Raw genomic sequence first — 17338 nt, forward strand, 5'->3', positions numbered from 1 at the left:
CCGAGGTCAGGATCGAACCCAGGTCTCTGGTGCGGTGAGGCAGCAACTCCACCAGCTGAACCACATAGAGACTCAATGAATGACTGTGCCCTCAACAAATGCTTGTCACTGTACCTCAGTACACGTACACTTGTGAATCGGCCCATCAAGTCTACTCCACCAGTCAATCATGGCTGATCTATCTCTTCCTGCCTTCTCCCTTCTGACACCCGCACTAATCAAGAATCTATCAATCCCTGCCTTAAAAATATCTACGAACTTTGCCTCCAAAGCCGTCTGTGGCAATGAATTCCACACATTCACCAAGCTCTGACTAAAGAAATTGATCCTCATCTCCTTCCTAAAAGAACATCCTTTAATTCTGAGGCTGTGATCTCCAATCCTAGACTCTCCCACTAGTGGAAACATCCTCTCCACATCCACTCTATCCAGGCCTTTCACTATTCTGTATCTTTCAATGAGGTCCCCCCTCTCATTCTTCTAAACTCCAGCGAGTACAGGCCCAGTGCCGACAAACGCTCATCATAGGTTAACCCACTCATTCCTGGGATCATTCTTGTAAACCTCCTCTGGACCCTCTCCAGAGCCGGCACATCCTTCCTCAGATATGGGGCCCAAAGTGGCTCACAATATTTGAAATGTGACCTTACCAGCGCCTTATAGACCATCAGCATTACATCCCTGTTTTTGTATACAAGCCCCCTTGAAATAAATGCTAGCATTGAGTTTGCTTTCTTTACTACTGATTCGACTTGCAGATTAACATTTTAGGAATCCTGCACCAGCTCTCCCAAGTCCCTTTGCTCCTCCGATTTCTGGATTCCACGGAGAAAATAATTTAATAAAATAATTTACCCAATCTATTCCCCCCGTGAATTAGAGGGATGTGGGCTGAATGCAGGTTTGCGGGATATTTGCTTCTGTATAATTGTAAATTGTCTCTCGTGTGTAAGAGAGTATAGGGCAGCGTTAGTGTGCGGGGATCGCTGGTCGGCACGGACTCGGTGGGCCGAAGAGCCTGTTTCTGCTCTGTATCTCCGAAGTCTAAATGACAGTGTTTTGTGTGATGGGTAAACTCCACTGATTCATTAGGTCGCACAGTCCCGCATCCACGTGGTAACGTTTACGTCATTCTCAGCAGCTCCAGGCTAAAAATAGTCTGGCGATAAATGTTACATCTTGATCCCCTGCACTCTGAAGTGTGTGTACGTTCAAAACGACAGCACTGCATAAAGGCCCTGTACCTTGTACCTTCCGAAGAGCCCACCAGGGACTAGACTGGAAGATGGACAATTTAATACTGGACACATTTTTTTACCAAGCCAATTAACCTACAAACCTGCACGTCTTTGGAATGTGGGAGGAAACCGAAGATCTCGGAGAAAAACCCTCGCAGGTCACGGGGAGAACGTACAAACTCCGTACAGACAGCGCCCGTAGTCAGGATCGAACCCGGGTCTCCAGCGCTGCATTTTTGCTGTAAGGCAGCAACTCTACCGCTGTGCCACTGTGACTGCCCTTGAAATGCTAACAGATTATTCCCAGGAAAATGCAGAAAACAATTAAAGGCCCGGATAGAGTAGATGTGGAGAGGATGTTTCCACTAGTGGGAGAGTCTAGGACCAGAGGCCATGGTCTCAGAAAAAAAGGATTTACCTTTAGAAAGGAGATGAGGAAGAATGACTTTACTATACTTTACTTGGGAGACACAGCGTGAAATTAGGCCCTTCAGCCCATCGAGTCTGTGCCAACCAGTGATCACACCACACACTAACACTACCCTACACTCACTAGGGACAATTACAATTTACAGAAGCCATTTAAACTACAAACCTGCACCTCTTTGGAGTGTGGGAGGAAACCGGAGCACCCGGATGAAAACCAACAGCGTCACGGGGAGAACGTACAAACTCCGTACAGACAGCGCCCCGTAGTCGGGATGGAACGCGGGTCTTTGGCGCTGTGAGGCAGTAACTCTACCGCTGCACCACCGTGCCGACACTCATCAAAGGTCGATGAACATGTGAAATGTCAATGTCACTGGCTTCCACCTGCCCACGTTTGGCCCATGGAGAGGCAAAGAGAGTGATACAGCACGGAAACAGGCGTCTCAGCCCAACTTAGCCAAGCTGATCCATGCTCCATCTACACACGTCCCACCCACCTGCGTTTGGCCCATGATCCCTCTAAACATTATCATTGCTCATATTTTCTTACGTCAATGAAGGAGGACACTCGGACAATTGGTCCATGTCAGTGATCATAGAAAAATCACTCATTCAGATTCAGATTCAGATTCAGATTCAGATTCAAATTGTCATTGTCAGTGTACAGTACAGAGACAACGAAATGCATTTAGCATCTCCCTTGAAGAGCGACATAGCAAACGATTTGAATAAATAATAATGTGTCCGAGGGGGGGGGGGGGGGTGGGGATTGGAAGTCCCCGAGGTACGTTGTTGAGTAGAGTGACAGCCGCCGGGAAGAAGCTGTTCCCGGTCCAATACTCCCTTTAATATCTCCTCCCTCATATGCCCTTCAACTACCCCACTCCTAACATGAGGCAATTTACAGTAGACAATGTTGTACATTTGGTCCCTATTCATGTTTATGGTGGGCCGCACAGTGCCTCAGTTGCTGCCTTACAGCACCAGAGACCCGGGTTGGATCCTGACTACGGATGCTGTCTGTGCGGAGTGTGCACGTTCTCCCTGTGACCAACGTTGGTTTTCCCCGACACTCCAAAGAGCTGCAGGTTAATTGGCCTCGGTAAACTGCAGATTGTCCCTACCACCAACTAGAGAGCAGTCCAGAACCCTCATTGGAGACCCTTGGACTATCTTTGATCGGACTTTACTGGCTTTATCTTAGTAGGCCCCCCTCGGTCATGACTGACCATGGGTGATGCATCCTGGTCGGATGCCAGCCTGGGCGATGTCATATGGAGGACAGACAGGCTGTTGCCCATGCAGCATGTCCCCCCTCTCCACGTCACTGATCGATCCAAAGGAACAGCAGGGCCGTTACAGTTTGGCACCAGCGCCATCGCAAGAGCTGCCAGAGCGAGGTTGTAGACAACCACGAACTGCCTTAGGGGCTCCGACTCTGCATTTTCTTGACGTTTACTCCTGGAGCCTTTTCCATGACTGGATACGGCCACAAGGCAGTGGAGGTTTTAAATCAGAGTTTTCCCTCTCCTAGATGGACTGCCTTCCCAGGCTGATGAGCCCCTTCTGCCCGAGACTCGTGGGGGCGGGAGCGTCTACCTTCCCGTGCAGGTCTATAGCACCTGCCCACTGCCCACTGTCTTGCAATAAACATTATTCATGTTATTCCCTCTATCCTGTATCTGAACACTGTGGACGGCTCGATTGTAATCATGTATTGTCTTTCCGCTGACTGGTTAGCACGCAACACAAGCTTTTCACTGTACCTCGGTACACGTGACCATAAACTAAACTCAACTAGTGTGTGGGATAGTGTTAGTGTACGGGGTGCTCACTGGTCGATGGGCCGAAGGGCCTGATTCTGTGCCGTATCTCTCAACGGAAATGAAGTTACCTTCCAGCCTCCACATCTTTGTGATGTGAAGATGGAGCTTTGAGATTGCCAGATCCTTGATTAGTTCGGGCGTCAGGGGTTACGGGGAGAAGGCAGGAGAACATGGTCTTTGAGAGGGAGAGATAAATCAGCCATGACTGAATGGCGGAGTAGACCTGATGGGCCGAATGGCCTAATTCTGCTCTTAGAACTTAAGAAAAAATAACCTGAACATAAAGCAAAAACATGCATCTGGATTTACAACATTCACAGCAAAGATCCTATAGCGGAGCAAGATAGACCACTCCTGCTAAATGCAATGGGCTGACGTGTAGTACACAACGGAGCGGAACGTGGGCCTTTTTTTCATCCATTTCAGTAACCCGACCCGACCCGACTCGCAGTGTAATCAACGTTGTGGGGGAACAGTTTGTGTTAATAAATTAGAATTCTGAAAATGAGAAGATTTTTCCAAATAATATTTTTACAATATTATTATATTTCCATAACCGGCTTCCGTCTCCGCACTATTATCCTACGGGATCTTTGGTGCGGAGACGGAAGCCGGTTATGGAAATGGGGCCGAAAATTACCCATGAATCTGCCCACGTACCGACCGTACTATGTCTTTTTCGTCGAGTGGACCATCTTGCCCGCTGTAGGATCTTTGGTTCACAGTAGTTTGTTTCTTCTCGGCTGCTTTGTAACAGGTGGGGATAAAATTGATTGGGTTGTGATTCACAACAGCTTGTTGTGTGTTTATGTTACATCTTAGATCCCAACGTTTTCTACATGCATTGAATTCCTATTGCCGTCCAATCAATGTTACTTGAGCGTGATTGTTTTGTGTTTATTGATAATGAGATCACACACACCAAGCAAAGTGCTTCAGTTGCTCTGCATTCTCAAACATGTTATAGACTCATAGAGTGATACAGCGTGGAAACAGTACCTACGGCCAAACCTGCCACACCGGCCAACAATGTCCCAGCTACCCTAATCCTATTTGCCTGTGTTAGACAATAGACAATAGACAATGGGTGCAGGAGTAGGCCATACCTGATCTATTCCCATTAATAATCTTGTACACCTCTATAAGATCACCCCTCATCCTCCTGCGCTCAATAGACAATAGTAGATAGGTGTAGGAGTAGACCATTCGGCCCTTCGAGCCAGCACCGCCATTCAATGTGATCATGGCTGATCATCCACAATCAGTACACCATTCCTGCCTTCTCCCCATATCCCCTGACTCCGCTATCTTTAAGAGCCCTATCTAGCTCTCTCTTGAAGGTATCCAGAGAACCGGCCTCCACCGCCCTCTGAGATGGAGAATTCCACAGACTCACAACTCTCTGCGTGGAAAAGTGTTTCCTCGTCTACGTTCTAAATGGCTTACCCCTTATTCTTAAACTGTGGGCCCTGGTTCTGGACTCCCCCAACATCGGGAACATGTTTCCTGCCTCTATTGTGTCCAAACCCTTAACAATCTTATATGTTTCAATAAGATACCCTCTCATCCTTCTAAACTCCAGAGTGTACAAGATGGGACACTAGCCCCATCTGCCTGCGTTTGGTCCATATCCCCCCAAATTGGTCCTATCCATGTACCTGTCTAACTGTTTCTTAAACGTTGGGATAGTCCCAGCCTCAACGACCTCCTCTGGCAGATTCCAACTGAATATTTTCCCCTTCACCCTGAACCTTTGTCCGCTGGTCCTTGATTCCCCTACTCTGAGCAAGAGATTCTGTGCATCTAGCTGATTTATTCATCATGACTTTGTACACCTCTACAAAGATCACTCCTCATCCTCCTGCGCTCCAAGGAATAGAGACCCAGCCGACACAACCTCTCCCTGTGTTCCTTCTGTCTTTCTGCAGCTACTAACACTTAGCATAGAGTCACAGTCATAGACCCTTTGGCTCACCTTGCCCGCACTGACCAACAATGTCCCATCTACACTAGTCCCACCTGCTTGCGTTTGGCCCACATTCCTCTAAACTGCCCCTAGTACAAATACAAATACACAGTGCAGAACATGGATAGGTGACTGATATGTCCGAGATACTACATTTAGAAAACATTAGGCTGGTCTTGGCTGAAAAAGCAGATCAATTTCTTAAAACATGGTCGCCTTTCACTGAATTTCTGCAACAACAGAATGGTTTAACACAAATTTAAAACCGATATGCCAGGGATGGGTGGGGGCGGGGGGGGATGGTATATCAGCGAGACCTGGGTGTCATGGTACACCAGTCATTGAAAGTAGGCATGCAGGTGCAGCAGGCAGTGAAGAAAGCGAATGGTATGTTAGCATTCATAGCAAAAGGATTTGAGTATAGGAGCAGGGAGGTTCTACTGCAGTTGTACAGGGTCTTGGTGAGACCACACCTGGAGTATTGCGTACAGTTTTGGTCTCCAAATCTGAGGAAGGACATTATTGCCATAGAGGGAGTACAGAGAAGGTTCACCAGACTGATTCCTGGGATGTCAGGACTGTCTTATGAAGAAAGACTGGATAGACTTGGTTTATACTCTCTAGAATTTAGGAGATTGAGAGGGGATCTTATAGAAACTTACAAAATTCTTAAGGGGTTGGACAGGCTAGATGCACAAGAAGATTGTTCCCGATGTTTGAGAAGTCCAGGACAAGGGGTCACAGCTTAAGGATAAGGGGGAAATCCTTCAAAACCGAGATGAGAAGAACTTTTTTCACACAGAGAGTGGTGAATCTCTGGAACTCTCTGCCACAGAGGGTAGTTGAGGCCAGTTCATTGGCTATATTTAAGAGGGAGTTAGATGTGGCCCTTGTGGCTAAGGGGATCAGGGGGTATGGAGAGAAGGCAGGTACGGGATACTGAGTTGGATGATCAGCCATGATCATATTGAATGGCGGTGCAGGCTCGAAGGGCCGAATGGCCTACTCCTGCACCTAATTTCTATGTATCTATGTTTATTTTATTATTTTTCGTCATTCTTTCCTTTTTTCTCTTTTTTTTTTAAATTTAGGTTTCAATGGTAAAACTGAAGCTGTACAATAATTGTATAACTGTTATGTTGATTGGCTTATCCCTGTACAATTGCTTCTAATGAAATAAATTCCAAAAAAAAAAAAAGTACATGGATAGGCGGCGTTTCGGGTCGGGGCCCAAAGCCCTTTGTGCAACCGCCCATAGCTCAGAGATTAGTGCTCTGTAGTGTTCAGCTGGGTGGAAACCCACTGGGAACAGATTAGAAACATAGAAAATAGGTGCAGGAGGAGGCCATTCGGCCCTTCGAGCCAGCACCGCCATTCATTGTGATCATGGCTGATCGTCCCCAATCAATAACCCGTGCCTGCCTTCTCCCCATATCCCTTGCCTCCACTAGCCCCTAGAGCTCTATCTAACTCTCTCTTAAATCCATCCAGTGACTTGGCCTCCACTGCCCTCTGTGGCAGGGAATTCCACAAATTCACAACTCTCTGGGTGAAAAAGTGTCTTCTCTGCTCAGTCTTAAATGGCCTCCCCTTTATTCTAAGACAGTGGCCCCTGGTTCTGGACTCGCCCCAACATTGGGAACATTTGTCCTACATCTAGCTTGTCCTGTCATTTTATAATTTTATATGTTTCTGTAAGATATCCCCTCATCCTTCTAAACTCCAGTGGATACAAGCCTAGTCTTTTCAATCTTTCCTCATGTGACAGTCCCCGCCTTCCCAAGGATCAATCTCGATTGATTGATTAGTACGGGTGTCAGAGGTTTTAGGGAGAAGGCAGGAGAATGGGCTTGAGACGGAGAGAAAAGGGCCTATCCCACGTGCCGATTTTGCTGGCAGCATATCAGTGTCGTCAAAAGATTTTGAGCATTTCAAAATCCAGCGGCGAACAAAAAAATGTTGCGACACTTGATAAACCACCGCGCGTCAATACGTCATCACGCCGCGTCATCGCCATGTCATATATCGTCACCAAACGTATTTTTCAGTGACCTGTCAGTCAGTCAATTACGCCAGCAGTCGCCGAAGATATCGGCAAGTCGGATAGGCCGTATTAGATCAACCGTGAGTGAATGGCAGAATAGACTCGATGGGCCGAATGGCCTAATTCTGCTCCTATCCCTCTTGAATATGGATTTATGAATAAGATCATACGTGCCCAACAACCCCCCTACAACTCAGGCCCTCAAGTCCTGGCGAAAGTCGTTAAATGGAAAATCGAGGAGCATCTTTGACTTATGACCTATTTCTAATCTCTCTGTGAATGGGATTCCAGACTCCATCTACAATGTGCGACAAGGATTGACCTCAGAAGCAATCACTGTTTTTTCTTCGAAGAAACTTAACGGGCCCGTCCCACTTGCGCAACTTTTTCGGCGACTGCCGGCAACCGTCATAGGTCATTGCAGGTCGGCGAAAATGTTCAACAGCGGCGACCAGAAAGACGCAACGATTCTTTGGGCGACTGAGGAGACGACTCACGACCGTACAGGCGACATGTCACGGGGTGAAGCCCGTACGGTCGTGAGTAGTCGCCCAAAGAGTCGTACCTTGTTCTGGTCGCCGCTGGGTTTTCAACATGTTCAAAAATTTTGGGGACCTGCAACAACCTATAACGGTGCTGACAGTCGCCGAAAAAGTCGCGTAAGTGGGACAGGCCCTTATTCTAGTGTTACACTTTGAGATTTTATCAATACTTAAACATCTGTCTGTTTTATTTCTCAAGCACACTTCCTGGATGAGATAGTGAAAGGTACTGCATGTTTTCTGCCGAGCTGTCTCGTTGTGTAAACAGTATCTTGTTTTTTTATTCACCTCCTCTCATTCTTCAAGCTTTTTGATTACTAATGCATCAATGGAGCCTTTGTACAGAATTGTATCTACAATATCTTTTACATCAGTCATTAGTACCTCAAAAGAAAAAATTAGCTGACGAGCTGGAAAGGGGTCATCGAGTCATACAGCGTGGAAACAGGCCCTTCAGCCCAACTTGCCCACACCGACAATTCTACACTAGTCCCGCCTGCCTGCGTTTGGCCCATATCCCTCCAAACCTGTCCTAGTCAAGTCAAGTCAAGAGAGTTTTATTCTCCTGGGTCCCAGATAGGACAATGAAATTCTTGCTTGCTGCAGCACAACACAATATGTAAACATAGTACAGAACAGGAGATAAAAGTTCAGAAGGTAGACAAAAATGCTGGAGAAACTCAGCGGGTGAGGCAGCATCTATGATTCGCTCCATAGATGCTGCCTTACCCGCTGAGTTTCTCCAGCATTTTTGTCTACCTTTGATTTTCCAGCATCTGCTGCAGTTCCTTCTTAAACAGATTAAAAAATCAGCGTATCTATATAGCATAGACCATATACTCCCGATGTTAGGGGAGTCCAGAACCAGGGACCACACACAGTTTAAGAATAAGGAGTAAGCCATTTAGAATGGAGACGAGGAAATACTTTTTCTCACAGAGAGTGGTGAGTCTGTGGAATTCTCTGCCTCAGAAGGCGGTGGAGGCGGGTTCTCTGGATGCTTTCAAGAGAGATCTAGATAGGGCTCTTAAAAATAGTGGAGTCAGGGAATATGGGGAGAAGGCAGGAACGGGGTACTGATTGGGGATGATCAGCCATGATCACATTGAATGGTGATGCTGGCTCAAAGGGCCTAATGGCCTACTCCTGCACCTATTGTCTATTGTCTGTAATACAGAACAGGAGATAAAAGTTCAGTGTGTCTATAGACCATAGACCATATATATATATATACACAATAAATAAACAGTACCTGTACCAGTCTAAATGTTTCTTAAATGTTGCGATAGTAGCAGACTCAACTACCTCCTCTGGCAGCTCGTTCTAATCACCCACGCCCTTTCTGTAAATAGATTACACCTCCGATTCCCATTACATCTTTCCCCCCTCACCTTAAACCTATGTCCTCTGGTTCTCGATTCTGAGGCCGTGGCCTTTCATTATTTGCTTTTAGCTTCACTTGCGCGAGCCCCTAGTATTACAGGCATTAAGTCAACTCTAGAGCCAACATGACCTTGCTCATATGTCTATGAGAACTGGTTATACCTGTTGTGAGTGGGTGTAGAGGTGGCCTAGTGGAATGATCCTTGGATTATAGACAATAGACAATAGACAATAGGTGCAGGAGTAGGCCATTTGGCCCTTCGAGCCAGCACTGCCATTCAATGTGATCATGGCTGATCATCCCCAATCAGTACCCCGTTCCTGCCCTCTCCCCATATCCCCTGACTCCGCTATCTTTAAGAGCCCTATCCCGCTCTCTCTTGAAAGTATCCAGAGAACCGGCCTCCACTGCCCTCTAAAGCAGAGAATTCCACACTCACTACTCTTCGTGAGAAAAAGTGTTTCCTCGTCTCAGTTCTAAATGGCTTACCCCTTATTCTTAAACTGTGGCCCCTGGTTCTGCCCCCCCCCCCCCCCCCCCCCCCCCCCCCCCCAACATCGGGAACATGGTTCCTGCCTCCAGCGTGTCCAAATCGTTAATAATCTTATATGTCTCAATTAGATACCCTCTCATCCTTCTAAAGTGCAGAGAGGTTTCATCAGAATGTCCCTTGGATATCGGGTGAGGAGGGTGTTTACCAGAATGACCCTTGGTTTAGAGGTATCGAGAGGGCTTACCCAGAATGAGTAGTTAACCTATGATGAGCGTTTGTCGGCACTGGGCCTGTACTCGCTGGAATTTAGAATGATGAGGGGGGGGAACCTCATTGAAACGTACAGAATAGTGAAAGGCCTGGATAGAGTGGATGTGGAGAGGATGTTTCCACTCGTGGGAGAGTCTCGAACTAGAGGTCACAGTCTCAGAATTAAAGGACATTCTTTTAGAATGGAGATGAGGAGGAATTTCTTCAGCCAGAGGGTGGTGAATCTATGAACTTCATTGCCACAAAAGGCAGTGGAGGCCAAGTCAAGGTGGAGATAGAGAGATTTTTGATTAGTACGGGTGTCAGGGGTTATGGGGAGAAGGCAGGAGAATGGGGTTCGGAGGGAGCAATAGATCAGCCATGATTGAATGGCGGAGTAGACTTGATGGGCCGAATAGCCTCATTCTGTTCCTTTTAGTTATGAATGTATAAACAAAAAATACAAGCCACCGAATGGAAAATTTGTTTTTGATTTCGTACGAAAGGAAATCAATTTTAACAATGTCCACCATTATTTGTAGCTTTGTGTGAAACAGTTGAAGTGGCGTGGAGTAAATATGATCCCAGTTTAATGATCGCGACACTTCATCTTTCATTAATGCTATTTATATGTTTTTACAGCCTTTCTGGTTTGGCAGAAATGTTCCTCCATTTGCCGTGTATGGGAAGGAACTGCAGATGCAGGTTTAAGCCAAAGAAACACACAAAGTGCTGGAGTAACTCAGCGGGACAGGCAGCATCTCTGGAGAGACGGGATGGGTGACATTTCGGATCGGGACCCTCTTCAGACTATTTTTGAGGAACGGTCACCTATCCGTGTTCTCCACAGATGCTGCCTGACCCGCTGAGTTACTCCAGCACGCTGTGAAACGTCACCTATCCATGTTCTCCACAGATGCTGCCTGATCCGCTGAGTTACTCCAGCACTCTGTGAAACGTCACCTATCCATGTTCTCCACAGATGCTGCCTGACCCGCTGAGTTACTCCAGCACTCTGTGAAACGTCACCTATCCATGTTCTCCACAAATGCTGCCTGACCCGCTGAGTTACTCCAGCCCTCTGTGAAATGTCACCTATCCTTCTCCTCCACAGATGCTGCTTGACCCACTGAGATACTCCAGCACTCTGTGAAACATCTCCTATCCATGTTCTCCACAAATGCTGCCTGACCCGCTGAGTTACATTGCCAGATATGTCTTATTCTGACAATAAACCCTTTTTTGACTTAGAAGCAGCCCTAAGATTCCTGCCCATTTCACTCACAATCGTACTTGGGAGGTCATGTTACAGTTGTATATGTTTAGTTTAGTTTAGTTTATTGTCACGTGTACCGAGGTACAGTGAAAAGCTTTTGTTGCGTGCTAACCAGTCAGCGGAAAGACAATACATGATTACAATCGAGCCGTCCACAGTGTACAGATACAGGATAAAGGAATATCGTTTAGTGCAAGGTAAAGTCCGATCAAGGATAGTCCAGGGGTCACCAATGAGGTAGATAGTAGTTCAGCACTGCTCTCTGGTTGTGGTAGGATGGTTCAGTTGCCTGATAACAGCTGGGAAGAAACTGTCCCTGAATCTGGAGGTGTGCGTTTGTTTTCACACTTCTGTACCTCTTGCCCGATGGGAGAGGGGAGAAGAGGGAGTGGCCAGGGTGCGACTGGTCCTTGATGATGCTGCTGGCCTTGCCGAGGCAGCGTGAGGTGTAGATGTAGTCAATGGAAGGGAGGTTGGTTTGGGCTGCATCCACAATAAGGAGGTGGTTGAGGCAGGGACTATCGCATCGGTTAAGAAACATTTAGACTGGTACAAGAATATGGACAGGTTTGGAAGGATATGGACCAAGCGCAGACTAGTGTAGCTGTGACATGTTGGTCGGTGTGGGCAAGTTGGGCCGAAGGGCCTGTTTCCACACTGTATCCTCTACGACTCTAGTAATAGCAAGCATCCCTTCTCCCCTTGTTTGTACAAATACAGGTTCTGAATATGCCATTACTTTTAATTATGTTCCACAATTTTCCTCCTTGTCCATACCAGCAGACAAGATAGGATATAAAGGTAAAGGCCAAGGCCCCAGGGGCTTTGTTGCTTCAACAATCCCGCACCACTATCTGTCTTCAAGCTCATCATTCACCATGACTTTTTTTGTGTTATTTTCAAAAGTCTTTTTTGATTTTGGTTCTCGTTAATTTTACTCTCCGTCTGTTCATTTGTTTGTTCTCGTCCTGGCTTTTCATCTTGCGCTCACTGTGGTTCTCGCGGGCTAATGCATTCCGTGCATCGCTATAAGTTGTTTCCCCGACACGCCAGGCTGCTCTTTCTGTTGAATACCCTTGTCCGTATCGCTCACCCCACCTGCAGTCTCGGCGAAAGGGCCTGTCCCACTTTCCCGAGTTATTCAAGAATTCTCCCGAGTTACTCGCGAATTCTCCCCGTGTTTTCAACCTCGGGCAGAATGTTCCTAACGAGTCTGTAGGAGTCCGTGGATATATCGGTAGCTGCTCGTTATGCCAGCCGTATGTACTCGTAGAGCTATTTTTTTTTCTCTTGTGGACATTTTTCATCAGGCTGGATAAAAACGTCCCAATAGACAATAGATAATAGGTGCAGGAGTAGGCCATTTGGCCCTTCGAGCCAGCACCGCCATTCAATGTGATCATGGCTGATCATCCCCAATCAGTGCCCCGTTCCTGCCTTCTCCCCATATCCCCTGACTCCGCTATCTTTAAGAGCCCTATCTAGCTCTCTCTTGAAAGCATCCAGAGAACCTGCCTCCACCGCCCTCTGAGGCAGAGAATTCCACAGACTCACCACTCTCTGTGAGAAAAAGTTACTGTTTGCGATGTGTAAACAACCATCTGCATTGTATACCCACTGGCAATACGCAGAGAATTCCACAGACTCACATCTCTCTGTGAGAAAAAGTGTTTCCTCGTCTCCGTTCTAAATGGCTTACTCCTTATTCTTAAACTGTGTGTGGCCCCTGGTTCTGGACTCCCCCAACATCGGGAACATGTTTCCTGCCTCTAGCGTGTCCAAAACCTTAATAATCTTATATGTTTCAATGAGGTTCACTCTCATCCTTCTAAACTCTAGAGTGTACAAGCCCAGCCTCTCCATTCTCTGAGCTTATGACAGTCTCGCCATCCCGGGAATTAACCTTGTAAACCTACGCTGCACTCCCTTAATAGCAAGAGTCCCGACTTACCTGATGCCCCGAGTACCTACGGCTGGCATAACGAGCCGCTACGATATATCCACGGACTCGTTACGAACATTCTGCGAGTTTTCAAACTCGGGAGAATTCGTGAATACCTCGGGATAGTGGAACAGGCCCTTAAGGTGCTTAGCTCTCCCATGTCTTACACGCCTTCTGCTTCCTCCCTTTGAAAAGAATGTGAGTTTTTGGAAAGCATTCAAAAGTTTCTTTGATTGAGAACAAATTATTATTACTATCGTTATTATTATTATTATTATTATTATTATTACACACACCCTGCCTAAAACTTTGTCCATCTATTTCAGCCGCCATCATTTCACATAAATAAGACAGAGCCCGAGAATAACATTGGGATTCAGCTTGCATTTTGTCACGCTGGTCACAGGAGGAATGCGATTCATTTCGAAGGTTCAATGGTGCTTCTACTGTTACACCTGCGATGTGCTAACACACACAATGACATTCTTGTTTAAGAAGGAACTGCAGATGCTGGAAAATCGAAGGTGGACAAAAATGCTGGAGGAACTCAGCAGGTGAGGCAGCATCTACAGAGCGAAGGAAATACCCAACGTTTCAGGTCGAGACCCTTCTTCAGACGAAGGGTCTCAACCTGAAACGTCGCCTATCTCCTTCGCTCCATAGATGCTGCCTCACCCGCTAAGTTTCTCCAATATTTTTGTCTACCCATGAAATTCTTGGTAGTATTTTGATTTTCAAAGATACAGCGCAGAAACAGGCCCTTCGGCCCACCCTGTCCCCACCGACCAGCGATTCCCGCACACTGACACTATCCTACACACACTAGGGACATTTCACGGCTATCCCAAGCCAATTAACCTACAGTCGACCTGCACGTTTTTAGAGTATTGAAAGTAAACCGGAGCACCCGGATAAAATAGACAATAGGTGCAGGAGTAGGCCATTCGGCCCTTTGAGCCAGCACCGCCATTCAATGCGATCATGGCTGATCAACCCCAATCAGTACCCCGTTCCTGCCTTCTCCCCATATCCCCTGACTCCGCTATCTTTAAGAGCCCTATCTCACTCTCTCTTGAAAGTATCCAGAGAACCGGACTCCACCTCTCATCCTTCTAAACTCCAGAGTGTACAAGCCCAGCTGCTCCATTCTCTCAGCATATGACAGTCCCGCCATCCCGGGAATTAACCTTGTAAACCTACGCTGCACTCCCTCAATAGCAAGAATGTCCTTCCTCAAATTGCTCCAGCACATCGAACGCGCATGCCGACCTGACTTTGTGGACTTTGACCAAAGCATATCGGCGCCCGCATGTCCAATGATTTTAAATAATTTCACCGTGCCGTTGGATATGTTGCAACAAAAAGCACGATTGAACCATTGATGGTTTAGTTAGGAGCGTTTCAAAGAGTAGAAAATATTCCCAGTTTGGATGATAGAGGGGTTCAGTTTATCCATGTGAAATGATGGTAGCCTTTTGCATCAAATGGCTTGCGGCTAGCGGCCGTTCACCAGTGTCCGCGCACAGACTGAAGCGGCTGTCCGCTGTGGCGTGGCGTGGCGTGGCGTGGCATTCATGACGTGTGTTCATTCCACAGAGGGCTGTCCCGGCCTCTGCAATAGTAACGGAAGATGCACCCTGGATCAGAACGGCTGGCATTGTGTCTGCCAGGTGGGTTGGCGAGGAGCGGGCTGCGACGTCGCCATGGAGACCCTGTGCTCGGACGGCAAGGACAACGAGGGAGGTAAGAACCGTGGAACCTAATGTCCGAGACACTACATTTGGAAACCATTAGGCTTGTCTTGGCGGGAAAACCAGATACATTTCTTCAGACATGGTTACCTTTTACTGAATTTCTGCAACAACAGAATGGTTAAACACAAATTTAAATTTAAATCTGACACCGAGGGATGGGTGGGGGGGGGGGGGGGGAATGTATATCTCCATCTTTTCTTTTCTTATTTAATTTCTTTTTTTCTTTATTCTGTTCTGTTCCTCGTAGCATAGGGGTCTTTTTCCTGCTCTTTTTCATTTTATTTCTTTTTTCTTCATTATTTCCTTCTTCTTAGTTTGTTTTCCTTTTTTTCTTTTTTTTTAAATTTAGGTGAAAAGGTTAAAAATGAAGCTGGACAGTAATTGTATACTTTTTATGCCGATCGTCTTATCCCTGTAGAATTGCTTCTAATTATTATTATTTTTTTTTTTAAAAACCCCAAAAAACGTGGAACTGTTATAAGGTGCAGTTTGCTGAAATGTCTCGGCACGAAACCTCACCCATTCCTTCTCTCCAGCGACGCTGCCCGTCCCGCTGATTTACTCCAGCATTTTGAGTCGATCTTCGAGGGTTTGGAAGATGCGCTAAGCCTGGGGTCGGCAACTTAAGGCTCCCGGGCCGAATGCGGCCCAGTAATCCAAAATCATCCGGCCGCAGAGCGCCCGCCCTGAGCATTGGCCGAGCGGCAGCCGACCTCGGTCTGTACACCGTCCTGCGCAAAGCCGCCGGCACAGCCGCGCACCTTCAGTGAACACGTTTAAGAAAAAAACGCAGACGCTGGAAAAATCGAAGGTAGATAAAAATGCTGGAGAAACTCAGCGGGTGAGACATGCGAGGACTGCACGAGGCTGCCACACCCGCTGAGTTTCTCCAGCATCTTTGTCTAACCTTCTGTGAACACGTGATTTGATGCCTGCCATCCGAGGCGGGATGGGGGCGGGATCCATGTGTACACGTGATAGATGTGGCCCGCCATCCGCTCACACATGCGTCCTGGCCCCTATGCAGAACAAGGTTGCCCTCCCCTGCGCTAAACTGAATGCCTGAGGGATTGTGTCGGGATCACCATGGTTTTAATTTGGGAACAGCGGATTGTGAAAGCACAAATTCATTTGAAACCAAATCATTAAATATATTCGAGGAGAAATTAGATTGTATTCTCAGGGCTAGAGTGATCAAGGGATATGGGAAGAAAAACTTGAAAATGTAGAAACAAGGAGGCACAGAGCTGGTTTATGAACGTCACGCTGCCTCGGCAAGACCAGCAGCATAATCAAGGACCAGTCTCACACTGGTCACTCCCTCTTCTCCCCTCTCCCATCCAGCAAGAGAAATATTTGGACAGGTATGTGGATTGGATGGGTTTATAGACAATAGGTGCAGGATAGGCCTTTTGAACCAGCACTGCTATTCAATGTGATCATGGCTGATCATCCCCAATCAGTACCCCGTTCCTGCCTTCTCCCCCTATCCCCTGACTCCGCTATCTTTAAGAGCCCTATCTAGCTCTCTCTTGAAAGTATCCAGAGAACCTGCCTCCACCAGGCAGAGAATTCCACAGACTCACCACTCTCTGAGAAAAAGTGTTTCCTCGTCTCCGTTCTAAATGGCTTACTCCTTATTCTTAAACTTTGGCCCCTGGTTCTGGACACCCCCAACATCGGGAACATGTTTCCTGCCTCTAGCGTGTCCAAACCCTTAACAATCTGATATGTTTCAATAATATTCTCTCGTCCTTCTAAACTCCAGAGTGTACAAGCCCAGCTGCTTCATTCTCTCAGCATATGACAGTCCCGCCATCCCGGGAATTAACCTTGTAAACCTACGCTGCACTCCCACAATACCAAGAATGTCCTTCCTCAAATTTGGGGACCAAATTAGGGAGATGCCTTGAAATTTCCTTATGTGCACAACACTATACAAAGGCCACTTTTCTTAATTCAGGCATCTTCCAAATCGGGATCAGACCAGTTGGATAACATGGACAGGGTAGATGCACTGAGTCTCTTGCCCAGAGTAGGGGAGAATCGAGAACCAGAGGACATAGGTTTACGGTGAAGAGGAAAAAGATTTCATACGAATCTGAGGGGTCACTTATTTTACATAATGGATGGTGGGTGGATGGAGCGAGCTGCCGGAGGAGGTAGTTGAGGCAGGGAATATTGCAACATTTAGT

General features: G+C 46.9%; 1 protein-coding gene across 1 annotated transcript in view; it reads left to right on the forward strand.

Moving 5' to 3' along the window:
* LOC129714803 (teneurin-3-like) overlaps positions 1 to 17338 on the forward strand; it is a 282436-nt gene that overhangs the window by 159756 nt on the left and 105342 nt on the right. The window contains 1 exon segment of the mRNA XM_055664649.1: positions 14986 to 15132. Within this exon segment, the coding sequence (XP_055520624.1) occupies positions 14986 to 15132 (147 nt within the window).

The sequence above is a fragment of the Leucoraja erinacea genome, chromosome 41 (genome assembly GCF_028641065.1).
Source record: "Leucoraja erinacea ecotype New England chromosome 41, Leri_hhj_1, whole genome shotgun sequence".
In the NCBI taxonomy this organism is placed as follows: domain Eukaryota; kingdom Metazoa; phylum Chordata; class Chondrichthyes; order Rajiformes; family Rajidae; genus Leucoraja; species Leucoraja erinaceus.